Source organism: Ambystoma mexicanum, chromosome 7q (genome assembly GCF_040938575.1).
Source record: "Ambystoma mexicanum isolate Mex_15411 chromosome 7q, UKY_AmexF1_1, whole genome shotgun sequence".
NCBI lineage: Eukaryota > Metazoa > Chordata > Amphibia > Caudata > Ambystomatidae > Ambystoma > Ambystoma mexicanum.
In genome coordinates, this window is record NC_090941.1 from 565,219,046 (window position 1) to 565,244,914 (window position 25,869).

The following is a 25,869-nucleotide window of genomic DNA, read 5'->3' on the forward strand; positions in this document are numbered from 1 at the left end:
CCGGCTGTGCTCGGGACGCAACCATGATGGGTGAAGTGCTAGATATGATTTTATATTGTACCAAATTACCAGCATAATAGTTTCAGAGTGCCTAGGCTGCCCCATGGAGTGGTATATTATCGTCCACCAGGGGTATTCTAATGCTTAACTTCCCTTGGCATTTTGCTCATTGTCATGGGAAAACTGATCAGTCCATAAGTCTATCAGTACTGAGAGACTATGGGCCACATTCTAAGTTTGCCAGTCCATGAACAACGATGCCAGTAAGCTTAGCAGCACCGTTGTTTCCGGACCGGCAAACTACAGGTTTGTCTGCCGCAGAAGCTGTGACCGACAGGTTTCACCCTGCCAGGCACAGCCATCACGGCAGGCAAAGCCGCCTCAGAAGCACCAGCACTGTTAACAAAGGTGCCAGTGCTTCTGTGTCCCCACTCCCATAGAGTCCCATGGGACTTTTTGGGAATGGGCACTAACAATTTGCTGGCGCCTGACTTTTCGGGCCACCGGGGTTGTAATCCCCCAGTGTTACCGGGAAGTCAGGCGCCATTAACTATTTACATGTCCGGCGCCAACCCGCCAGTATCACAGGCACGGTTACCGCCGAACCCGTAATGAGGCCCTATATCTCTCTTTGTGAATTTCTTGTATTGCTACAATTTCACACATAACCTTAAAGTGAAGTGCAGTTAGGATAATTTCTACCCTAATATATTTTTTCTGCAGTAGCTTTTTGGCAATTTCTACAATGTGCCTGGGATGAGCATTTACTGCCAATAGCTATTAAGGGTGCCTAACATCATAGCATGGCCGAGCCACAAGGTTTTCGCTTGTTCTTTGACCATTTTATCCTTTGGCCTTCTTCCTGCCTTCTCAGGCCAGGAAATGCCATATTTCACAGGGAAAGCTGCTACCTTTGCATGCAAAGAGGCAGTTTGTGTGTGAGCCCAGATGTGGGGGCTGGGACTGTCTGATTCCAGTACACACCCAAGAGCCTGAATGCCTGTTGCTAGGCTGCCACTTTGAATGGTGCAGATCCTTACTACTGGTAGGACTGATGCGAGCTCCTAGCTCAAACATTGGATTAAAAGGAGGGCTCCTGAAATCATTCTGGAGATCTCCATTGGAGCCCTACCAAGCCCACTGACAACCCCAGGCTGACACCTTCTCTAGGATACATGCCTTCTGAGCCTTTGGAATTGTCCCAGACCGGTGGACTGACAACTTTCTCCTGGGTTACATTGCTTTAGCAATAGCCATTCCAAGTGTATCCTTGGAACTTGGAGGTTCTTCAACTTGTGGAACAAGATGCACGCTGCAGCATTTTTGACCTTTTTGCATCAACAGAAGCTGTGCTGGGCCTGCTCCTTTGTTCATCCATTGAAGACCCATGTTGCCTGATCATGGTGACCTCTGTTGCAACTCATCCACATCGCTCTGTGCGGTGTCCTGAGGTGGTTTCTCCACAGAAGTAATCTTTTCTTCATTGGGTGTTCTGCTGGAGGTTGCCTGAAACCGAATCCTCATCAGCGTTACTGACCAAAACTAAATCCCACACTGAAAAGTTACCACTGCACCCGCAACCCCTGAACCTTCCTTGACCAGAACAAGCACAGACGATTGTGCCCACAACCGATTACGGAACCTCAGCAGTGGTCTGTGGAGAAATCAGAGGCAGGCAAGTAAGTTAACATGCCAGTTTCTGTCTCCCCTGTGCTCTATAGGATTACATGGGTGTGAGGTCCTGTCCCTAAAGCACGCTTTACTAACTTTGGTCAGTGGAGGCCTGGTCAAGGATGCTTTAATAGGCCTATCCTAGTGACTGGGATTGACTGAATCTACTTACCTGAACTTTTGACTCTTTTGACTCATAGCCACTGGCATCAGCAATCTCCTAATAAACCTACCTGAGAAGTTTAACTTTGGAACTGATGATTTTAGGGCCCAATTCCCCAAACTATCATAGGGTTGGACTCATTAAGTGGAGGGGAGCTCTTCTGTGGTTATTCAAAAGTATCCTTTCTAATTCTTGCGCATCTGAGTATTTACCTGTGTTACACTGGTTATTGAATCAAATGCTTTCCGATATCGCCTAAGTGTGAATGTTTATATCTGTTTTACTGTGTTGATGTGACAATATTTGACTAGAGGTTTTTACTTGCTTGGGCTTGGTGTGTATTTTAAAAATCTCATAAATCCTTTTATATTTTTGTGCTTACCTATCGCACTGGAATTGTTAGTATTGTTCTGTGTGGACTCATTGTAGTCCTAGACCACTCTAACAGCCCTTCTGAGACTAGGCCTTGCCACTCTGCTACCTTAACTTAGTTGAGTTTGGCTAAAATCTCAGTGTCTCCCTGTTCACCATAATAGGGTGTACTCCCAGAATCCAACCCCCAGGGTTGATTTTGGAAATCCAGCTTAACATCATGCTAGCTTTTATTTTAGTTCACGGTGAGACATGCCTTAACACACCTGTAGCCCAGGAGAATGCTTTGAAAGACAAAGGGCCTCATTACAACATTGCCGGTCTAGAAACAAGGGTGCCAGTAAATTTACTGGCACCCTTGTTTCCAGACCGGCAAATTACAAGTTTGACTGCTGGGGCTACTGCGCCCGACAGGTCTGACCCTGCCCGGCGCAGCAGCCACGGTAGGCAGACTCTTCACGGAAGCACCGGCACCATTAGGAACGGTTCCGGCGCTTCCGTGAACCCATTCCCATGAGTCCTACTGGACTCCAGAGGAATGGGGAACAGCATTTACCGGCACCGAGCTTGCCGGTCCCGCAGGACTTGTAATGTCCTGGTGGCACCGGCAAGCTAGGTGCTGGTAAAATGTCACAAGTCCAGCTGGAAACCCGCCGGAAGCACCGGCAGGGTTACCGCCGGACTCGTAATGAGGCCCATAATTTGCCTAGACAGTGAACCAATACACTCTTGCTGTGGTGTTGGAAACATGGTTGCATGGTTGCATGTCTCGAGCACTTACACCAACGACACGAGGGACATTTTGCACCTTCAGCTTTTTTTGGATCCGGTTCATACCCACAGTTTAAACAATCTACAAAAACGGTACATACAACACAAAGGTCATATCTGGAATACGACTGTTGTTTCCCCTCTTTCACTTAATGTCCAATGTTACATTGGAAACATTCTTATAATCATGGTATGTGTGAACTGTAAATCAAATGCAAGGGTTGTCTTACTTAGGTGTTTTATGGCAGTGTCCAACATTTGAATGTAAGAGCCAAGTAAGAAAACTATAAGTGCATGGACTATAAGTGCAAGGTCACCTGTTGTACAAGACAGCTGTGCATTACAGCACATGATGATTTGAAAAAACAAACTTTCCTATCTTATCTAACATAGGGACCTGAGGCCCAAGTGCAGTATTGTAATCTCAAAACGTGCACTGGCTCCAATGCTACAAGGTGAGCAAGTTTTGGATCAAGAGGAACTGTCTTTGCTCTGGGATCAATACATGTGCAAAGAAAACGTCCCCCAGCTATTATTAATCACTTGTGCTGAATCCTTATTCCGGACTGTCAATCTCTCCCCTAACAATTCATTGCTTTTGTGGAAAGAACAAATTACTTACCTCTCAATAATGTGCTTTCTGATGGGTTAGTCCTTCCTCCTACACATAGTCCTCATCTTAGATATATATTTTCGTTCGTCATCTTTCTTTGTAAACTTTTTCAGCCATCAGGGGAGACAGGTGACTTCACTTAAGTCTGTTGCGCTCCCAGGATGCCAGGCTTGTTGTCAGTGGCAATATATATTATATATGGATCCATGCGGACCCCATGACTTTAGACATCCTTTTCACTAGTATGTATTTGCTTAGGCATTGCAGAATAGCAAGAAGTCTGCAAGCTATCCACCACGAGGTGCAGTTTAGGAGGGCAATGTGGAACCTGTGAGAGAACAGACTAATCCATCAGAAAAAACATTGCCAAGAATCAAGTAATTTGTCTCGTTGATTTCTTCCTCCCATCGATTCCTCATCTTAAAATAGACTCCGATAGCTATAACAGATCCTGGAGGAGGGAGGATAGCAAGAAAGCATCACTTAGTCTCGAAGACTCTTCAGCACTGCAGGACCAAAGCAGGTGTCCCGACCAGATAAGGAATACAGACAGGAGTTCTTGGCAAACATGTGCAGAAAAGCCCACATAGCAGCATGCCAGTTGGATAATATAGGGACACCTCTCTGCAGGGTAGCGATGGTTGCCAATCCTCTTGTTGAATGTGCCAGAGACCTTCAGGCACACCTTTTCCAGCCAGAGCATAGCACTGTGAAATGCAGACGACGATCCACCTGAACATGGTCTGTTTGGTAAAAGCTTTGCCCAAAGGAGCCCCCGTCTAACCATAAAAATACATGGTCATCCTTCCTAGTGTCCCATCTGACAGACACAGTAGTTGAGAGCCCTCTTGGATCCAGGTAGTGAAACTCTCCAACACCTGATATGGATGAGGTGGAGGGAAGAACACCAGATAATTAATCTTCTGTGAAACATGAACATCCAACACTACCTTAGACAGGAAGGAAAGTCTCACTCTCAGTCACCTTTTCCTTAGAAAAGACCAGGTAAGGAGATTTCACAGAAAGAGCCTGGAGCCCACTCAACAACTTGCCAGAAGTGAAGGCAAACATGAATATCACTTCAAGGGTGAGCAATATCAAAGAACAAGAATAAAGAGGCTCAGTCGAAGTTGCCATCTAGAAAAGTTAACACTGAATTAAAAACCCTCCCAGGAACAACAAACAGGCGTGGGGGAATCTGGTCACCTAATCCCTGAAAGACTGCATAACACTGGGAATTGTAAGAATCAGCCACGCTCAGTGGGGCTCTAAAAGAACAAAATAGCAGTCAAATAGCCCATACCAGTGCCAATCTGTAGATCCAGCAGGGCTAAAGAAAGCAGAACATGCAGAGTGGCAGAGGTTGGACAAAACAAGGGTTCAGGACCTCTGTCCCTGCACCAAGATGAGTATTCATGCCATCTGCAGGCATAAAAATGCAAGGCTTACAAAGGCAGAGGCCAAGACTAAACTGTCTTCAGGCGAGGAAGCCCTGCCCAAGCGAGTGTCCACAACTGCCTCCATGAAACAAAACAACTGTGATGGAGTCACTTATGACTTCTTGAAATTCAGGGAGAAGCCCACGCTGTGTAGCACATACCAGTTTGGTGTAGGTGGGCCGACACCAGCGGGCTTGAGGGAGATTTAAACAGTGTCCCTATTGATATTATGAGTTGCCGCCACAACAAACACCTTGGTGACGACCCTCTGAGAAGAGGGCTGTCCAAAGGGCAGGACATTGAACTGGAAATGGGTGTATCCAATCAGAACTTCCTGTGCTTGGGATGGATTGGCAGGTGGAAGCAGGCATTCGGAAGGTCCAGTGACTCGCGGGGCTGGAGGACGTGGCCCAAAGTGAACATCTTGGACTTGTCCTTGAGCAGATACAGGCTTAGAAGCCTTGAATCGAATATGGAGTGCACACACTCCTTTGTTAGCAACAAGTAAAGAGAGCCCCAGCCACTTCCCATCTCCAGAGTTACCAGCTCTACGGTGCTCTTCAGAAGAGGCTGATGAACCTCCTCCAGCAGAAGGTTGTCTGGAGGAGGGAAGTAGTGAGGACAACAGTCAAGGGGGCACTGAATGAAAAGGATACAAAATTCCTGAGCGACAACCTGTAAGGCTCTGGTGTCAGTATTGATGAGTTGCCACTCCCCGACATGTCAGGACACCCCTAACCCACCACCCCCAGAAGAAAGGGATGGGTAAAGTTCAATTCATAAGGGTTCTGAGCCAGGGGTCGCAGAGGGGATGGAGGTTGAAGCAAAATGGCTGTCCGAACTCCTCTGCCCCTACACTGATGGTGCCACTTGCCAGAGCGCACCTGACTCCTGCCAATGTGGGTGAAGGATAAAACACCTTGCAACTAGAGACCCCGAGAGGGAGTGGAGGCAGGCTGTTTAACGTCATACTTTAGGGACTTCTCTGTGGCTCTGAACGTTTGCTTTCCCTATATGGGCAAAGGAAACATGACTGGATTTGAGCCTACTGTGTTTGTTAGCTGAATTCCTTCCACAGCTCTAGTTTAGAAGAGTGAGTGAGGAATGATACTTTCAAAAGGTGGTGATTCTCCAGAAGAATGATCATCCCTGGAACAGGAATGTAGAATATTCTATCAGGAAGAGCAGGAAGAAGTGTGGCATCCAGACACTTTGCTCAGGGAACAAGGCCTCTTGTGGCACTTCTATTTCCAGTCTGCCTGGTGTGAACTGGAATCCTCTCAGTGTTTGACCTCTCTATCGAGCAGTGTTCATTCCTCACCCCCTTTGAGGATCAGGCTTTCTTGGAACAAAGTTCCGAAACAGGAGACTTGGCGTGTGTGCATTATCCACCCTTATAAAGGAAAGCATAAACTTCAGCAGCACACTCCCAGACAGCCTTTGCATGCATGAACTGCAGTCTTCTGTATCATGTTCCTCCCCCAAACTATAAAGACAGATCTTGTGGCGATCAGTTAAGAACATCTGCCTAGTGCTGTCCCAGAAGGGCTTGAAGTCAATGTTGGGATTAGGCATGAGGAGGTTAAAAGTAGAAATACTTACTGGAATTTCTAAGCAGCTTGAATGCGCAGAAAAAAGGAGAATTGATATCATCGGGCACCGATGGCTCCACATATACTGCCTCTGACATGTCCAGTGTAAGGGGTGCTACATGGAAATGAGCGGTGCCACTTGGCAACTCCACGTGGCAAAAAAAAAGTCTCAATATAGAAAGAAGGATTCCATTAGAAAATCTCATTTACATTCATCAAACGTAAGCATGTATATGTGCTTAGGCATCAGTATAATGATAGAAAAACAATGAGCACTACAAAGCCGGTCGGTACATATAGGCTACACAATGGGCCTAATTACAAGTTTGGTGGTAATTCGGTGCTAAATCTGTGGAATTACTGGCAGCATAGTTTACCATTACTGCTGTAGAAGAAAAATGCAGATGTATTCATATTAATGTATCAAAAAAACGCTGCTGGGAAATGTAATTATAAGTGAATTTAAATTCATGTGGAAGAAGTATAGTGAATTGATAAAGACTTAGGGCCTAATTACGAGGTAGGAGGTAGCCATTGTGCTATTAGCACCATGGCTACCCCCTTACCGCATACCGTGTCCGGGTTCTCGGGATGGGTACTTACCGGGTCATTCCAACCTTGGAGGACCCGGTAAATCCCCATTCTGAGAACCAGTCCCCATTCCCATTCGAGCCCCCATATGGGGATGGAGCTAATAACGGGCCTGCTAATAGCGGGCCCGTTATTAGCTCCCTGGTCCCTTAGCGGCTCCCGCTAAGGGACCTCATAATGCGGCGGTAAGGGGTTAACGGCAACGGCACCCTTACCGTTAACCCCTTACCGCCGACCTCGTAATGAGGCCCTAAGCCTTTATATCCAGTAAAGGGTCTTAGAGAAAATCATTATTAGCCAGGAGGAAGACAGTAACTTGGAAAATAGTGCTGTGTTTACTGACACCTTTTGTATTTTGCTGGCTTAGCAAGTTATTTTAGAAACTTGTTTCCACTGCCAAAAGTATACTCATTTTCACAAAAAGAAGCAGCTTCAAACGAATGATGAAATAGAATGTGTGACTTAACTGTATTAAGTATCCACATCTGTGATAGTTATCCGTTGATGACTGGGAAAGTGACTTTGGAAGGTTATGCTTGCCCGTTTCTGCAGTGTTCCAGCGCTACTATTAAAGGTTTACCAAACTAACCTCACCCGAGATTCAAGTCCTGTGTCTGATTTCCATGACACCGCCACTCAGTCCCATGGAATTACTGTATGATTACAAGTGGTGGCTAGAAGACATCAACACTGTTTATTTTTTTTTCAGTTCAAATGACTCTATGCCAAGGGGTTCTTTTCATTTGTACTATGAGCAGACATTCTGCCGGTTTTTGGAGGTGGAGGGTTTTACCCAATCATGTAGTGATGTGGTGTGGTAAAGTGCAACCAATTCCATTACGAACATTTTTTCCAATAACGCTGTAAGCTTAATGAAGGCCAATGTGTCATTATTTCACTTCAATCTTGGAAAATATATTGGTGGTCTAAAACAATTTATTTGAAGAGCTATCATTTCACAGATCACATTTCAGTGTACTGCCTGTCCTATAATGAATGTTCAAAGAAAGAGCCTAACTGAATAAATGGGACTTCACATCTAACAAAGTCAGGGCATGTTGACAAACTAATTTCAGATGAAAGAAGCATGGAGGGAAAATTGTCAATGTACAGTATGCCACCTCTGCAACTCATTGGTGCCCCGTCTAGGGTATCCCCCATTATCCTAAAGCTGTCTGCTTTAAAGAGGTCTTCACTCCAACACAAGACTTTACAGGAACTACCTCACACCCATCGTCCATGGAGGCAATGGGCTTCGCTTACTATGACTCATGACAGAATAAGCATCTTATTGCCAAGGTTTAATGTCAAATAAAGCAATAGGGTGATCTCTAGTTAACCTGTTCAAAGAAGAGAAGTGATTCTAGCCCCTAGTGAATTGTCTACAGCACTGGGAAGTGGTAAAGAGCCAGCAAGTGTGCCAGGTTGGACAGCAAATAAATGAATCAACATGCATTGTGTATATCTCACCATCTTTCTTCAGCAGATTTCTCTCAATGTTTGAAACACAGGAAGCACATGTCATGCCGGTGACCTGCAAAAAACACTTCTCTGCAGTAACTGTCCCAGTGAGGTTCACGGCGTCAGGGTGAACTTTCCTGGGCAGGAAATCCAAGATACAATCCCTCTGAGATGCTTTGGAGTCCAAGACCTGCAATCCAGGCAGAGGTGGCTGCAGACATACAGGATTCATGACAACTGCAGAACATTGTTCATCCGGCCGAATATAGAAAAGTGTATCTAGAAAGAATATGAAGATGAAAAATCAACACAGAATGCAGGCACACCAAATAGTAACATATATTAACATATTGTTTATCAATCATGATCAAATAATACTAAAAGGGTACAGTAGGTGTAGAATGTTCTGGTATCACGTGTCAACTGGTGATTCCCTGTTTACAGATTTCAGACATGTGCCTGGACAGAAGAAGGGAAACCATTATCCATGGATTAAAATGACAGATGGTGATCCACAAGCACAGGCCCACATACAAGACAACTGGCTGAGATGCAGAATTTGGGCAGGAGCTGCCTTTTACGCAAATATGTAACCATTTATGGACAAGCAGATGAAACCGCCGGAGTGAGTATCTTTCTTTCCTAAAGAAATGTGTGCACACTAAGCATATCGTGGACATGGCAAATAGCGATACTCATTTACATTCTATTTTCTCTAATTATACGGTGAACAGCAAAATTAGTCTAGTAAAGAAACCACATACTTTTCAGCTTCTGAATAAAGCAAGATGTTTTGGAAGTTCAATAGGGCTTAGAATTACCAGCTGTGGCAGCAGCACCCAAGAGGTTGTTTTTCCCTGGCCTGGACTTTGAAATGTCGGAAGTCATTCATTTCATGACATGCGTGGGCTAGGAGTAATGTAGTTAACTCCTTTGAAAGATCTTGTGAAGTAACCTCCTTTGAGGGAAAACATTATTCCATATCCTTGGGGGATGCAGCTTCCACCTTATACCACCTCAGGTATCACCGTCGATAGTGCCTTACTGTGTCAGCGTTCTCAGGTATTTGACTGCAGTACTTGGCCAGCCGTAATCTGGCTCTCTATAGGGCGGAGGTATGATCAACAGAGGAGATGGTGGAGGAGACAGACATAGTAATTGTGGAGATCTGTAACTGAAGTTTGCAATCAGCCACACCTCTGGAACTTTTGACATCTGTTTCATTATTAAAGGAAGGTTTGAAGTCTTGAGAGCAAGGGAACACAGAAAATAATTCTGATCTCACTGTAGGACTCTGGAATGCCCAAACTACTTCACTTTTCACTAACTACTTTGCCTCCCATCAGTCCCATCTGTCACTGATGGCTATCACCGGAACATAGATCAACCATTATGAAAATGATACGCTTTCAGCCTTTGACACAAATTCTTATCCAACATCGCTTGCCTTAGCCTAATAAGTGGTGAAGTTGGGGGTTGATCACTAAAGCCTGTTCTCAATGACCATCCCCCAGCAATAAACTCAATTTTTCAGCGATATTTGCCCTGCCATGCTCCTGGGAGAATTCAAAGTCCTCAACATAACTAAGGCTCACTTCCATCTTAACTTCACTCTCTGGGATTGCCCTTCTCAACTAGCCTGCACAATCATGGTAACATTCCCAAACTCATTTTCATCTCCTCTAAACCCTTCTACCCCCTCAGCTAATCCCTCAAGTTCTGAGAACTTTCTTCTTCATTTCACTCTCTGTCCCCCTTTCCTATCGCCCTTCCTCCTCTTATCATGCAAACATTCTAACTGGACTCTTTGTCACCCTGTCTTATCAGTCAGATCTTTCCTCTAAGGTCTCTCTCCACTTCTCTCCAGCTACATTGACTAGTGGGGCCATCACCCTTCTCTTCTGCAGTGTAATCAGTGCCAGATCTTGGTACAATTGGATTTCTTGACCGTTCATTCTTATGTGATCCATTTCTCTGGCCTTCCTCAGGATTTGTTCTTTTTGCGGGTAGGAGGAAAGCGCCACCAGGACGTCCCTTGGCCTCTCCCCAGGTGCTCCCGATCTTTTTGGGCCGACCCTGTGGGCTCTGTCGACTCCGATTGTATCCGGCCCTGCTGCATCTAGGATATTGCTGAACACTTCCTTAACTGCCGACATGAGGTCTCTGTCCTGTACTGTTTCCGCCATATTTTTGATGCGGATGTTGGAGCGTCTGGAGCGGTTCTCCAAATCCTCGCACTGAATCTCAAGGTTATGGGTGAGTCTCATCAAATGTTCCTGGGTTTCACTCGTCTGCTGCGTATCCTCATCTATCCCCTGGAGTGTTCTTTCCTCCAGTTTCGCCACATCGATTCTTAGGACTTGGACCGCTTGTTTCATGTCGTTTTTCATCGTCGTGAACTGTTCCTGTACGGAGGACATGAATTTTTCTTGGAGTTCCTGGAACCATGATTGCATGTCATCCCTGGATGGGGGTTGTATGGGGTTCGCCTGTGCCATTTCTTCCCTTTGTTGGTTGTCTTGCGGCTTTCCCTTCGCTTGCGGCGTGGTGTCCGCCGACCACAGTTGTAGGATATTTGCGTCTTGCTTTGAGGGGATCGGGGTCTGCTGGGAGGCACTAATTTTACTTTTTGCCCTTGACATGTTATGAATGTCTCTTGGAATATGTGAGGGCTTCTGATGGTCCCCTGTGTGCTTATTGGTGTTTTCCCGGGGTGTGCGAGGGCTTCTGATAGTCCCCTGTGTACTTAGTGCTGTGCCCCCCTGGAGCTCAAGAGGGTGTCTTCTTGGATCGCCCCTAGGCGCCTTGTTCCAATATGTCTGTGCCTGCTTGGGGTCTGCTTAGGCGGGTCCTCTCTTCCCGGGTTGAGTTTCTTTCCTTGTACAGCTTTCCTGTCTTGGCCTCGGGGGCTCCTTTCTATGGTCCCGTCGATCAGCTGGACTCTCCCGTGTCTTGTTACGGGATCCACTCGCCCACTGGTTGTGTCCCCTGTCTGTGGGCTCCTACTCCAGTGTTTCCCTGCCGCTTCCCGTCTTTTTTTCCTTTTCCTATAGAGTATGTATTTCTCCCTGCTGTTAGATGTGACGGCGCCTGGGGAGATCACTCTGCTTGGGTACGGTTTCCCCTCATTCGCGCTGCTCCGCTCCCTTCTGGGGGGGGGGGTCTTTTCTCGCCGGATTTATATGGTCGCCGCACTCTCTCCCCAATCCTTGGTGCTCACCTTGTGCGGGGGGTGCCCGCCAACTTTCTCCGCTTCAACCCTGTGATCCTGGGGCTCTCGCTCGTGCCTCTGCTCTGCGCCATGTCGGGGGCCCTGTGCCCTTAGTGCCAGTCTCCGGGCGTCTTTCTTTGTGGCTCTCTTTCCTTCCTCAGCGATGGGCGCGGGGGAGGGGGCTGGAATGACCGCTCCGTCGCCCGCTGTTGCAGCCGCCTGTAGTCCGGTTCCCTCTGGGGGGGGGGCGATGTCTCCGCGGTTCTCCTGGGAGGGGTAGGGAGTCGCCCCCACCGCCTCTGTCCCTTCTCCCTCGGCTTCGTTGCAGGCGGTCTGCCCCTTCGCTCCGCAGCGTTGGAGCTGCCGGCCCGGCGACGGGAATCTCCCGATGGGGGAGGGGTGTCTTCTCCGAGGGTACCGTCCTCGGCGTTCGGCGCACCGCCGAGGTGCACCCTATTGTCCGGAGCCCACGGGCAGCGTTGGGAGGAGCGATCCGCTCGTGTGCTGCGCTGACTTTGCTTCGAATTGTGCTTATTTAGGCGGCCCGGTACGAGCGCGGCTTAGTCGCAGCTCGTCTCCGCGGCGGCCATCTTGGAATCCTCTCCAGCTACATTGAACAGGTATTCCTGAACTTCAACTCAGCGCTACCAGCACCCTTTGAATCCTACTATTCTGCCCTCTTCTGGTCTATCCTTTTACCTTTACCCTCAACCCTAGATCACTCCAACTAACAAGCATTCTAGGACAACGTTGCATCTAGATCTATGCCAGGGGCACACAGCCTGCTGTCCTGTGCCTCTTCACTCTTACCAGGAATCAATCTATAATCTATCCACTGTTCTTGACACTAGCAAGTGCCTGCAGTTTATCAGCCTCATATTTTCTCCCAGTTCCTGTTAGGGAGAATTCTCATAAATGGCTGATTTCCCTTAACTAATGAGTCCCTCAGCAGCTTTGCTGGATTTCTAGGGTTTATTTTTTTCACCTGGTAAGAGTGTGAGCCTTTTTCCCACACTTACATGTGTTTTGCTGTGTGTGTTTTTACCATTTGTGTGATCTTGGGCTCTGGAGCCTCACCTACTCCATGAGCATCATTTGTATGTGTGTTACACAGCACCTTCATAGCACTGACACAGGGTTATCTTTTAGACTTCCCACTGACTCAGTTTTTCTGGGACTGACTACTGTCTCCCAGAAACATGTAACGTTGCCATTAATGCCATTAACTTTATGTAGTCTCTTTAAACCAAAGACCCAGTACACCCCATCTTACATGGAGTATTGGAAAGGGTTCATTCTTATCCCTTTGTGTCTCTTTCTCTTGGAGCACTGTTTCGCTCCCTTTTCATCAAGATTTGGCTGCTGGCAGTGGTAACTACCCTATTTTTCATACCGCGGTTATCTTATATAACCATGGTATTGTTTTAGGCCATCATATTAGCCTCAAACATAAACCCGCTAGACCAAATCTATTTTATTTCGGCTCCGGCTGGGTTTAGTCGCCATTATTTTTTGTTAAAGACTTTCTCGTGTTTTACTCTGCGCGCCAAACCAGGTTTGGTCCCTTTCTTCACCGTCTTTTCGGGGGCTTTTGCACAGAAGCCCTTCTTAAGGCACTTGAAAGTCTGGGTAGGCAGGATGTGAGGGAGGGGTCTTAGGACCCATGCCATGGGTTCCCTTGGTAATCCAAGTCGCACTCCTGTTTGATTGGCTGGGTGACTGTCCTTGCCAGGACAGCCACCCTGCTGTGTGATTGACAGCCAGGCTGTGTGAATGGGGGAAAACTGCATAAAAAGCAGGTCTCTGGGACTGGAAAGGCAGAGTCACCACTGGAACGAAAGAACCAACGAGGAGCTGACAGAAGAGGACCCCTGCAATGACTGAACCACCCGGTGAAGCCCTGCTGCAGGTCAGAATCTTCAGACTCCGATGACAGAGATGATCCTCCAGGAAACTTCTTCCCTTGAGCTGGTGGGACCAACCAGTTCACCCAAACTTCAAGCCAGGACCCCTCCTCTGGTCGAATTCGCTATACAGAGCTACAGTGGGCCGGACAGCCAGGAATGTCGGACCCTGCTTGGGTTTTAAGGAGCGCACCTTTTATTCGCTGCTTTGCTCTGCTGCTGGTTTCTTCGCTGGGTAGTGTAGGACCCTCCAGTCTTCCTACTTCTTGTCAGTCCGACAGTCGCTTCAGGAACCGTGACCCTGCAGGAACTACCAGGAACGTCCGCCTCAGCTACAGCTTCCTCTCTGTTTTAAGGTACTGTGCAAATCTGATTGTTCGTTTCGTTCAGCCGCGGTGAAAGTGTTTGAAATCTTTCTCCAAACCGAGGGCTTGTCCTTCTCTTCTCTTTGAACTAACTTTTCTGCCAACCAACCTCGTCTGGAATCCATGGCACGAACTTTACCGCAAACTACCATGAACCGTGTGATCTTGAGCAAAATACTTTGACGCATTGACTTTGGCATTAAGCCTTTTCTACCTCATTCTATCACTGTAGTTCCTCTTGCTCAATTGCCCTGAGCACTTACCTGTTGGTGTGGTTCAATTTCTATTAACTTTGTTTTTCCGTCCCTTTTAAATTGCTGGAGTACCATTTTGCTCCCACTTCATTTTGTGGGCTTAACTTGTCTGTACCTTATTGGGAGTGGTGTGGTGTATTAAGAGTGTGATTTTTCAACTGCTTATAATAGTGTAATGTTATACAACTGAAGAGTGAAATAAATGTATATCCTTTTACTTTAAAACCTTGAGTCAGTGTTTGCCTGAATCATAGTAATTACTGGCCTTTGTGTAACTATTTACTACTGCTCACTTACTCTTGAGATAAGTCTGGCTGCTCAGCCATAGCTACCACCTTAACTGCGTAGTACAGACTTGTACCAAAGGTGAATTTGTACTGTCACTTGCAGACTTAATTGTGTATGGTGTTCCCAAAGGGTACTGCATACCATTCTGCCTAACAGCTCCCACCCACATAAGTGTTCCAGGCCCCTCCAGTCTATGCTTGCTCTATCCTTGCTACTTCTACTAACATTTCTCACCTGATGACTTTGCCTGCCACTTCTCCCAAACACTATGTTCCGTTTTATTCTCGTCCAGCCCCCACCCACACATTCTCAATCCTTATTTGCTTCATCTACATCCCCTGCTGCGCTGGCTCCAGTTCTGCAGACCATATCACTTATAGAGACTTTGCAGTTGCAACAAAATATCCAAGATTAGTCATTTAATATGATAAACAATTTCTGAAATGCTGCCATAAGGGTGCAAATGCAGCTTTTGACGAGCATGTTCATTATATTCATTCACCTGAAGGACAAATCATTGTCAGTTTCTGATATCTATGTCAACACCACCAATATTGCCAAGACCCACACACCCTTTCTTATGTTCAGTTAGGACAATTCATCAAGAACACATTCACCTGAGGGAATCTGGGAGCTGGAGATTGAGAATGAAAAATGCATACCAAATGGAGGGAAATGTGGGTAACCCTGGCCCTGAATGACAAGCGGTCTCAATAAGCCTGTTGGAAGGGTGCTCCATATCTAACAGGTGAGGACTGAAAATGCTGAACCACCATGACTTTGCCTACAAAGCAAGAAGGGTGCTTGATCAGTAGAATCATGGTGGAAAATAATGCTGCAATTACGAGGACAAGAGGGTATTGATGTTATACAAAACCTCCTGGTCCGTTATCCACCTTGAATTAAATGGAATGCTGCAATGGGAGCCAGGGGAGTGGGCAAAGGATCAGGGATATGAATATGGCATCTTTTTAGGACTGAACAGACTCAAGATGTCAGTCTTGCTGACAGCCAGCATCTAGTCATCACGATTCCCTCTATCAGTACAAAGGAATCTGACAAAATAACTTTTTAGAGCAAAACAAGTGCTTTAAGTGGAAGTAAAGTGGGTCTGTCTCCCGCACCCGCAGAATTGTTTTTAAAACTTGATCAAAGAATAATTGATAACAAATAGCTAGGTTAGCATGGGCAGAATGTAGTGCTAAACCGGGAGTGTATGATTTACCCTTTCTAAGTGATGTAACAAGCACTGGTAAGATGAAGTGATTTAAAAGTAAGAAAGCCTAGTTTAAAGGTAACCCTCTTCTCAACAAAGCCAATGGCATGTTTTCTGAAACATAGTACTGCCTCTGAGTTTAATCACCAGTCTAATGTCTGCGTTTTTTGTGACCATTGTAATAGCATAACTGTGAATTGATAAGTGGGCATACGTGTGTGCCAGACAGATGTTGGCTGACAGCATTCTACACTGCCTGCGAGCGTTTAACTAGGTAGAGTGGTTAAAGGCTTGCAGGCGGTGTAGTTTGCTGTGGAATGAGGGAGACAGCCTGGTGAATGTTTACCCCTGGGTCATTTACTCAGTTGGCTGAGAGAGTAAAGTAGCAATGGCTGGGGCCAAAAAGGAGTTGCCTCACAGTTTGTGCCTCCACCAACCCAGTGAGCCTAATTTTTGTCTGAGTTTAGTTTCAGCCACTGGTGGGTCATCAGACTCTTTGGAGCAAGTATATCCATGCTCTTACCGTGGAGTTTAGCGGGTCTATTGCCCCCCTGTCTTTTTTACATTTGGTGAAAATCATGGATTGTAATTTAATTGGGGAGGCTGCGAATTTCTCCGCTTGTATATGTACATAACTTTACGTGGAATCGGTACAGTATTTTGCAAAGTGTGCTTGTGCCGTATAAAAGTAAAGTAGGACATCTGGAGCTGCCAGTCCTCCTGTCTCGTACCTCTCGCACATCTTGGGCCAACGGTGTCTCACGGGTCCCCCTCCCCATACAAATGTGGATGCCAAACATTAAGCATTTCAACAACTCAACATTAAGCATCTCTTACCTCCTCAGCAGGCTCACCTTTAAGCGAACAGGTTGCGCAGCACTGCCTGGCCGACTCTGGTCTCCTCCCTGGAATCCCGGTCGACGCAGTAGAATCTCGTGAAGGGGTGTGTCGACCTCCACGTAGCAGCCCTGCAGATGTCCAGCAGGGGCACACCAGAGAGGAACGACGTAGTAGCAGCGATCGCTCTGGTTGAATGGGCTCTTGGACGGCCGCGCAACGGTCGGTTTGCCAACCGGTGACAGTGCATGATGCAGCCGGAGAGCCATCTGGAAATGGAAGCCTTCGAGAGGGCCTTCCCTTGGTTCACAGATCCAAAATTCACAAACAGCTGTGATGTCTTCCAAAAACTCTTTGTGCGGTCACGCAGAACTTCAGCACTCTGGCCACATCCAGCGAGTGCAAAGTCCTCTCAGCCGGCGACAAAGGCGACGGGAAGAAAACAGGTAACACCAAGGGCTCGTTGAGATGGAAGTCCGACGGCACCTTTGAAGGAGGGGTGCGTCCTCAGCACTACCATCGTCTCGTGGAATGTCAGGTATGGAGGTTTACAGGAGAGGGCCTGGATCTCTCCCACTTGTCGTGCAGAGGTGATGGCCGCAAGAAACGCTGTCTTCCATGATAGGAACTTCAGTGGTACCGAATGCAAGGGCTCGAATGGGGCACCCATGAGCCTGGTCAGCACCACATTGAGCTCCCATGCCGGGGCCGGAGCCCTCACCGGCGGGAACGAGCGGAACAGTCCTTTCATGAACTCCTTCACCAGGCGGTGCGACCACAGCGACGACCGTCCCAGAGTTCTGGTGTAGCGCGAGATAGCTGCCAGGTGGATCTTGATGGAGGCATGCGCCAGCCCCGCCTTGGCCAGCGACAGCAAGTACAGCAGCACTTCAGCCCTAATCCATAAAGGGTTGATCTTCTGTGCACGGCACCAGACAGAGAACCTCTTCCACTAATGTCCATAGCACTTAAGAGTCGAGGACACCCTTGCCTTTGCAAGTACCTCCTTGCAGTCCACCGGGATATCGTAGCCTCCGAACTCTAGTGCTGCAGGAGCCAGGCCTGCAGGTTCAACGATCCCGGGTCGTGATGTAGGATGGCGCCTCCTTCCCTGGCGAGAAGATCTGCGTCCGTCAGCAGTTTGACTGGGGGGGACACTGACAAGTGCAGAAGGTCCGAGAACCATATCTGCCTCGGCCGCGCTGGTGCGACGAGGATCATCCTGCACGGGACCGTCTGAGTTGACTGCTGAGTCGTAGAAGCAACGGCAACGGTGGGAACGCGTACAGGAACAGGCCGTCCGAGGGGAAGGAGAATGCATTGCCCATGCTCCCAGCTGGGGAAATCTGCTGGCGAACCTCCGGCACTTGGTGTTCGTCACCGCCACGAACAGGTCGATCTGGGGACTGCCCCATCGTTGGAATAGGAGATCCACTTGAACCTGCCGAAGCTCCCACTCGTGGCAAGAGCGCAGCTCCCTGCTGAGTGAGTTGGCAACAATGTTTTTCACTCCTGCCAGATGAAAAGGTACCAGGAACATCCCCTGGGCGAGTGCCCAGTGCCACAGATCCTGCGCTTCCTTGGTTAGGGCTGCGGATCTGGTGCCCCCTGCTTCTGGATGTAGAACATCGTGGTGGTGTTGTCAGTGAAGATCCGTACCACTTTGCCCTTGAAGGAGGGAAGGAAAGACCTGAGGGCCCAGAACACAGCCCGGAGCTCCAGGACGTTGATGTGCAGGGACCTCTCCTCCAGGAGCCAAAGACCTCTTGCGTGGAGATCTCCGGTGTGCGCTCCCCATCCCTCCACGGAGGCATCCGTTGTTACCGTCTCATGAGGCGTTGGGGTCTGGAAGTCCGTGACCGCCGCGAGATGCGCGTGAGTGTCCCACCACCGGATCGCCTGACGGAAAGTCTTGTTGAGGGAGATCTTGTCTTTGAAGCTCCCACACACTTGCATCCAACGGGCGTCGAGGAACTCCTGCAGTGGTCGCATCCGCAGCCTGCACAGGCACACGAGGTAGATGCAAGATGACTTCATGCCGAGCAAGGACTTGATGGACCTCACAATGGCCACTTCCATGGTCAACAGCCGTTGTACCTTGCCTAGGATGGCTTTCGTCCTCTCCTCTGACGGTGAAGCCAACCATGCCACTGTGTCGAGTCTGGCTCCCAGGAAAGGGGGTCCTGTGACGGTACCAAGTGGGACTTCGCAAAGTTGATCGAGAATCCCAGTTCCGTGAGCAGGCGGACGGTCTTCGCTGTGTGGTCGACGGCGAGTTCTCTTGACTTTGCTCGGATGAGCCAATCGTCCAGGTAAGGGTAAACGTGTATCCCCTGCAGGCGCAGCCGCGCCGCCACTGGTACCAGGCACTTGGTAAAGACCCTTGGAGCCGACTTCAATCCGAAGGGCAGGGTCTTGAACTGGTAGTGCCGCCCTTGGACCATGAAACGTAGGAACTTTTGATGTCCTTTGTGTATGGGAATGTGAAAGTAAACATCCTCCAAGTCCAGCGACGATAGGAAGTCGCCTTCCTCCAGCTGTCCGAGCACGTGCTGAAGGGTAACTATCTGGAAGACGGGGCTTTGATGTATTTGTTGAGGCGCCGAAGGTCCAGGATGGGTCGCCAGCCGCTGGTCTTCTTTCAGATGAGGAAGTACCGCGAGTATACTCCGGAGCCCCGGAGCCTCTTTGGGACGAGTTCTATCGTGCCCTTTCTCAGCATGGCTCGTACCTCCAGAAGCAGCTGTGGAACGTGGTTTCCTTTCCTAGCCACCAGAGGGAAATGGGGACACTTTCTTTGAAACTCCAGAGAGTGCCCGTGGGTCAGGGCATCCAGCACCCAATGGTCAGTGGAGATGGACTCCCACACACGCCGACGAAGTTCGCCAGCCGGCCTCCCACCGGGGGCTTAGGTGGTGGCCCGACGTCACGGCCGGTTCAATCCTGTTTCGCCGAGGCCTTGCCACCCTGGGCTCTTTGGCGACAACGGTATTAACCTGTCTTGCTGCGGCCTCTGTAGGCTTCCTGCGACGAGGAACAGGCAGCTTGGCGGTACGACGATGAACTGCCACCGAATCCTTTGGATGCGCCTTAGGATTTGCCTCCGGAGGTCCGAAAGGACAGCCGTCATTGATGAAGAGTGCCTAGGGCACGGGCTGTCCCGGTGTCCGCTTTGATGGCCTGTAGCGACTCATCCACCGCTTTCCCAAATAGGTTGTTTCCGTCGAAGGGCATGTCCATTACCCTGGTCTGCACGTCCTGACGGAAATCCGTGGCCTTGAGCCAACCGTGGCGGTGCAGGCAAACGCTGTTGCCCATCTGACGAAAGCCGGTGTCGGCGATGTCTGTGGCCACCGTGATGGTGTGATCTGACGCCACCTCACCTTCCTGCAGGATTTCAAGGGCTTCTGCCCTCTTGTCATCTGGGAAGAAGTCCAGGAGGGGAGCGATCTTGAACCACAGCTCCCTCTCGTAGCATGCCACGATCGCAAGGGCGTTGGCCGCTTTGATGGTCGTTGCCACCGACGAGATGACCTGTCGCCCCATGGCGTCCAGCTTCTTTCCCTCGCAGTCCACTGGGGAAGTGGAAGTTGATGCCGTTGCCCCAGCTGATTTCTTCTTGGCTGCTGCGGAAACGACCGAATCCGGGGACGGCTGTGCTCTGAGACACATAGGAGCAGAGTCTGGGATCCGGTACTTCTTTGCGTACGGGTCCCTCTTCGCAGGGGCCGTGGACGGGTTCTTCAGCAGGGACAGTCCTTCATCCCAGATGTCGTCCAGTAATGGGACTGAGAGGACGGTCTTCCTCTTGGCCTCCTGTCGTTGGTAGAGGAAACCTTCCTTCTTCTGCTCTTCGGGGCATAGTTGGAAAAGCTCCGATGCCCTGGCGATCATGGCGTGAAAGTAGCCAATTTCATCGGGGGGAGGCCCGTGCAGGGGGTGATGGGAGATCTGTCCCGTCATCACCACCGTCTTCGTCCGTCCCCGTCGTCTCCGTCTCCTTTCCCGTCTCATCCCTCGGTGGAGGGGATGGAGGTGAAGGCTGGAAAGGAGGGGGAGGTTGGATTCGCCTCTTCTTGTTCGGTGGGATCCCCGATGGTCCAGTCGCTGCTGGATCGTCCGCTGGGGGTAAGGGCAACCTTTCCTTATCTCCGTACACAGGACCTGCAAAGCCATCAAGATTGCTCCTGAATTGTCCTGTGGCGTAGGCATCGGCTGCGACGGGAGGGACGGCTGGGGCGCGGGGTCCTCCGTTTCCTCCACGGCCCACGGCTCCTCGTCGGCACCACCGTTGCTCTCCATGTCCGCCTTGTCGGGATCCCTCCCCTAGGCCTCAAACATCTTGGCTAGGATAACTTTGACGCCAGCCAGCTCATCCTCGGAGGTGGTATCTGTGTCCGTTATGGCTACCGTGCCCCCCCTCTTTCTCATCCCAGGGTTTCACAGGGTTCTTCTCGATAGGCTGGAAAGATGATTCCTCTGGGTTGGCAGGGAAACTCTCGGCCCGGAAGTCATCTCCATTGGGGTAGCCTCCACAGGCTTTGCAGGGGCCGCTACAACCCCTTCAATCGCGGCATTAGCTGGGTAAATCAGGGCCTTCAGGGCCTTGGGCGCCTCTGAGGCCTTCAACGTAGGGGGAGGGTCACTGCCTCGTCCGTCCCCCCCTTGGCTTTCTCCGTCGGGATCAACCTGGGCTTCTCCCAAAGCTTACCCGGGTTCTCCGACTTCCTTTTCCCCGAGCCAGAGCGTTGGCTTGTGGATGATGGCGTTCATGAGGACAAACGGCACTCCTGGTGCCTGCGGACTCGCAGTACTTTGCCTTTAGTTGGGCACCTGTCACCAGAGCGCCCTCAAAGGTCTTAGAAGACCGCTCAGAATTCTTCTTCTGACCTTCTGCTGGGCTCTTGCACTCCAGCCAGTTGGTGAGCCGAGTACGACGGTCCTTCATTGTCCGGGCGGACATGCTCTGACAGAATGCACAGTCCTCCTCCGCATGCGACTTGTCAGCGTGAACGCAGTAGAGGCAACGGGGGTGCTCATCATCCTTGAAGACATTCTGTAATCCACATCCTGGGCAGTTCCTGAACAATTTGGATCCAGTAGGTGTCGAATCTCCCTTGTCCTGGGCCATGTCTGAATCGGGGTAGGCCTCAAAGGTCTTCCGGAATCCTCCAAGAAGTGTAATTCGACGAAAATCCACCTTTGAGGGGCGTAGAAAATTCCGAAACGGGTCCCCGTTGATCGTAAGTAGAATCGGTGGAGCTTGAGGCTCGATTGACCGAAAAGAATAAGAGTAAACTCTTCGAAAAAACGCAATACGCAGTAAAAGCTTGAGAGCTACAGCACGAGGACTCCCAACACTTGAACGTGCGGTAAAAATCTGAAGATGGCTGCCAGAGGAGGGGCTTAGCTAGAGGGCAGTCATCGGCTGGGGGCAATATGACACAGAGACCAGTGATTGGTTATTACTAGAAAGACAGTTCAGAAACGAAACTGAAACTGATTTTTTCTTTACCGAGGATTCCCAGCCTGACGATGGGGAATATTCATGAGCATGTGAATCCATGCCAGAGCCCATGCTGGAGAAGGGGACAATACTGTGTTTTTCCCCTGGATGTTTCCTCATCATTCCCTAAGGTTCTGGGCAGTGAAATACCCTTGGGTTTTTCACAGTGGGGATCCTGCAAATTGCAGCCAAACCCAGTAGTATTGAAAGATTGAAACTATATGGTCTTACCTGGCGAGACCCACTGAGATCGATACATAAAACCAACGTTCCGAAGAGGAAGAGACACCTGCAAGCTCACAAAATGGTTGCCGACAGAGAAATCAAAAGGAGAAAGAGATCAGCTGATTCAGAGTCAATCAGCTGGGTTAGAAACACTCACACCGGACCGTACCACTACCACATGGAAACAGCGCTGCCTTGAGGCGGGACCACAGAGTGTACGTCGTGGGCAAACAGCCCGTGGAACTTCACTAAATCCAGAAGTGCTGACAAAACAATGTTCTCCACTCGCATCCTGAGAGATGCCAACAGAAGTAGGAGAGACACTGAGAAGGCTGCCACTTGAGAAAACAAGAGCAAGAGATACAGACAGGCCACCAAGAAGGTTACCACAAGAGAAATCCAAAGAAAGGGATATCTCCAAGTAACTTATAAAGCCGTTGCTGGAGAGCGCCAGAAGGCTGTCCAGCTCGAGGAAGTCTGTCGCCACTGGAGCTGCTGACCCCCCTCTGCAGAGAACACAGCATGAGAGCACTAGTCACCGGCCTCATAAAAACCAAAGTAGAGATATAGAGGCGACGAAGAGTAAACCTAAGGAAATACCCGAGCAGGGTACAAACAAACAGGCTATGGGGTCCATTATAGGTCCAAAGCGACCAAGCCAAGACACAAATATCATGGTGGTCCAGGAGGTCCAAGGGAGAAAGTTCAACACAGTCAAATGATTAACTACAACCCTGAGAAGAGGTCTTGTTGATCTGGAAAGGGGGCTGTCAAGATATATCCCAAACATTTTGAAAGCAATGTGGAAAGTAAACTTTTTTTCTGCTTCAGTGAAACTGCTAGGTTTATGGAGAACTGAAAGGAAAACCAGTACAATTTAAACGACTTGAGGAGTGATTTGTGTTTTCATGAACTGCTGCAAAACTGAGTTACTTTTGTGCAGGAGACTGTTTACAGGTCCAAACACAGAGAACTGTGATGAACATTTCTTTTCAAGAACTGTGTGTGAGGAGGTGGTCAGCAATGAGATCCTAACAAACCAACCCCAGGAGGCATGTATGTTAGTTGTTATCATTTGTGTTTAGTGGTAGGGCCAGATAGTTATTTTGTCTTTATTATGTTGGCTAAAGATCTTGACAAGCACCTTAGGTTTTTCAGTTGTAGACAGGGTGCCACAATGTAGCAGTAGGGACAAGTGGAAGGGCCAGATGAACAAGTTACTTACCAACTGTAACGTTCTTTCGACTGGATGTTCCTCCCACGTATTCCTCATTTTATGATATGTGTATCCTGCCTGCTTCGCTGCTTCAGAAAAAAAATTCTCGGCAGAGGGTGCTGTGCACGAGGTCGTGGCATCGATGTCCCTCGACGGGCTCTGTACCGCGTCACCATCAGTATAAATAGCTTGTGCCGCACCCGTTGGCTTCAGTTGTTTTTTCGAGGAAATATTCGAGGAACACCCAGGCGTGCCTCATGACTGATAGACTCTTCGTGAGAGGAAAGTGTAAGAACTGTAAACTGTACTGCGAGGTAGGATGGGAGGGGCGATGATGAATACGTGGGAGGAACATCCAGTCGAAAGAATGTTGCGGTTGGTAAGTAACTTGTTCTTCGAATGGATTGTGTCTTCCGATGTATTCCTCATCTTATAATAGACTCCCATAGCACTGGTAATTTTGGAGGTGGGAGTACTAGTTATTGTTCTCATGGACGGAATGAAGTACCGATTTGGCAAATAACCCTCATTGGAGGAAGAGGCATCTAAGCAATAATGCTTGATAAAGGCATGCATTGATGCCCATGTTGCAGCTGAACAAATATCTGCTGCAGGGACTCCCCTCATTAGAGCCACAGAAGTAGCCATCTCCCTAGTGGAATGGGCTAGTAGCCCAACCGGTGGGTCTTTCCCCACCAATCTGTAGCACTCAATTATAGCCAGAATGATCCAGCGGGATATAGTTTGTTTTGTCACCGCTAATCCTAATTTATGACCTGTATAACCCACAAAACGTTGGTCATCTTGACGTAATTTTGACATTCTTGAAATGTAAAAACTGACAGCCCTTTCGGGGTCCAGTCTATGCAGTCACTCCACTTCTTTGCCCAAATGAGGAGGATAGAATGTTGGTAATATGATTTTTTGTGACAAATCGAAGTCAGAAACTACTTTTGGTAAGAAAGATGGTTTAACCTTAAGAACCACTTTGTCCTTGTAAAAAGTAGTATATGGCGGTTTACCTGAGAGAGCCTGTAGTTCACTAACCCTCCGGGCTGGTGTTAAGGCCACAAGAAGGACAGTCTTCAATGTTAGAAGCCTCAAGGGACAGGAGTGCAGAGGCTCAAAAGGTATACAAGTTAGAAACTTAAGTACTAGATTTAAATCCCAAATTGGGACATGAAAGGGAACTGGAGGGTATACATTAGTAAACCCTTTCAGGAATTGAATTATCAATGGAATTTTGAAGTAAGAAAGCGCTTGAAAATGGACAGCGCAGCTAGATATCCTTTAATTGTTCCGATCTGGAGCCCCAGATTAGCTAGATGCAATAGGAAAGAGAACACCATTGGAGTGCCACATTGAAAAGGGTCCACATCCTTATCTTTGCACCAGTTACTGAATTTGTTCCAACGACACCGGTACAAGGATTTTGTTGCTGGCCTTCTGGCCGAAAGCAAAATCTCCATTATGTCATCCGGAAGATCCCAATCCTTGTATCTCAACCTCTCAGAAACCATGCGTGAAGGTTGAGTGTCTTGACCTCTGGATGGAGAACCCGACCTTCCTCTTGGGAGAGAAGATCCTCTCTTTGTGGAAGACGTATTGGAGGGCAGATGGACATGTCCGGAAGGTCCGGGTACCACATCCTCCTGGCCCAATCCGGGGCAATTAGGATCATGGTTTTCCTGAACTTTCTCAACCTCCTTATTACTTGAGGAATCACGGGGACTGGAGGAAACGCGTACAGAAGTGGAAACTTCCAGTCCACCACAAACTTGTCTCCTAGAGCTCCTCTCAGAGGAAATTCCCTTGAGCAGTACTGTTCGCACTTCCAGTTTACCGTGGTCACGAACAGATCCACTTGAGGGGTTCCCCAAAGGCTGAAGATCTCCAGAAGGAGTTCCCGAGCAAGCTCCCACTCGTGGGAGACTGTGCTCTGCCTGCTCAGAGCGTCTGCCGTTGCGTTCTGGTCTCCGGTTAGGTGAACTGCTGATAGAGAGATTCCTTCTCGTATTGCCCAGAACCAGAGCTGCATTGCCTCTCTGCACCGTGGTAGTGACGCTACGCCTCCTCTCTTGTTGAGGTAGTAGATGGCCACTGTGTTGTCCGTCATTATCAGAACATTCTTTTCCTGTACAGAGGGCAGAAAGGCCTTCAGCACTAGTCTGATT

General features: G+C 48.8%; 1 protein-coding gene across 2 annotated transcripts in view; it reads right to left on the minus strand.

Moving 5' to 3' along the window:
• ATP7B (ATPase copper transporting beta) overlaps nucleotides 1-25,869 on the minus strand; it is a 1,159,214-nt gene that overhangs the window by 798,598 nt on the left and 334,747 nt on the right. For both annotated transcript variants that reach the window (XM_069640108.1, XM_069640109.1), the window contains exon 3: nucleotides 8,683-8,952. In XM_069640108.1, the coding sequence (XP_069496209.1) occupies nucleotides 8,683-8,952 (270 nt within the window). The remainder of the gene's footprint in view (nucleotides 1-8,682; nucleotides 8,953-25,869) is intronic.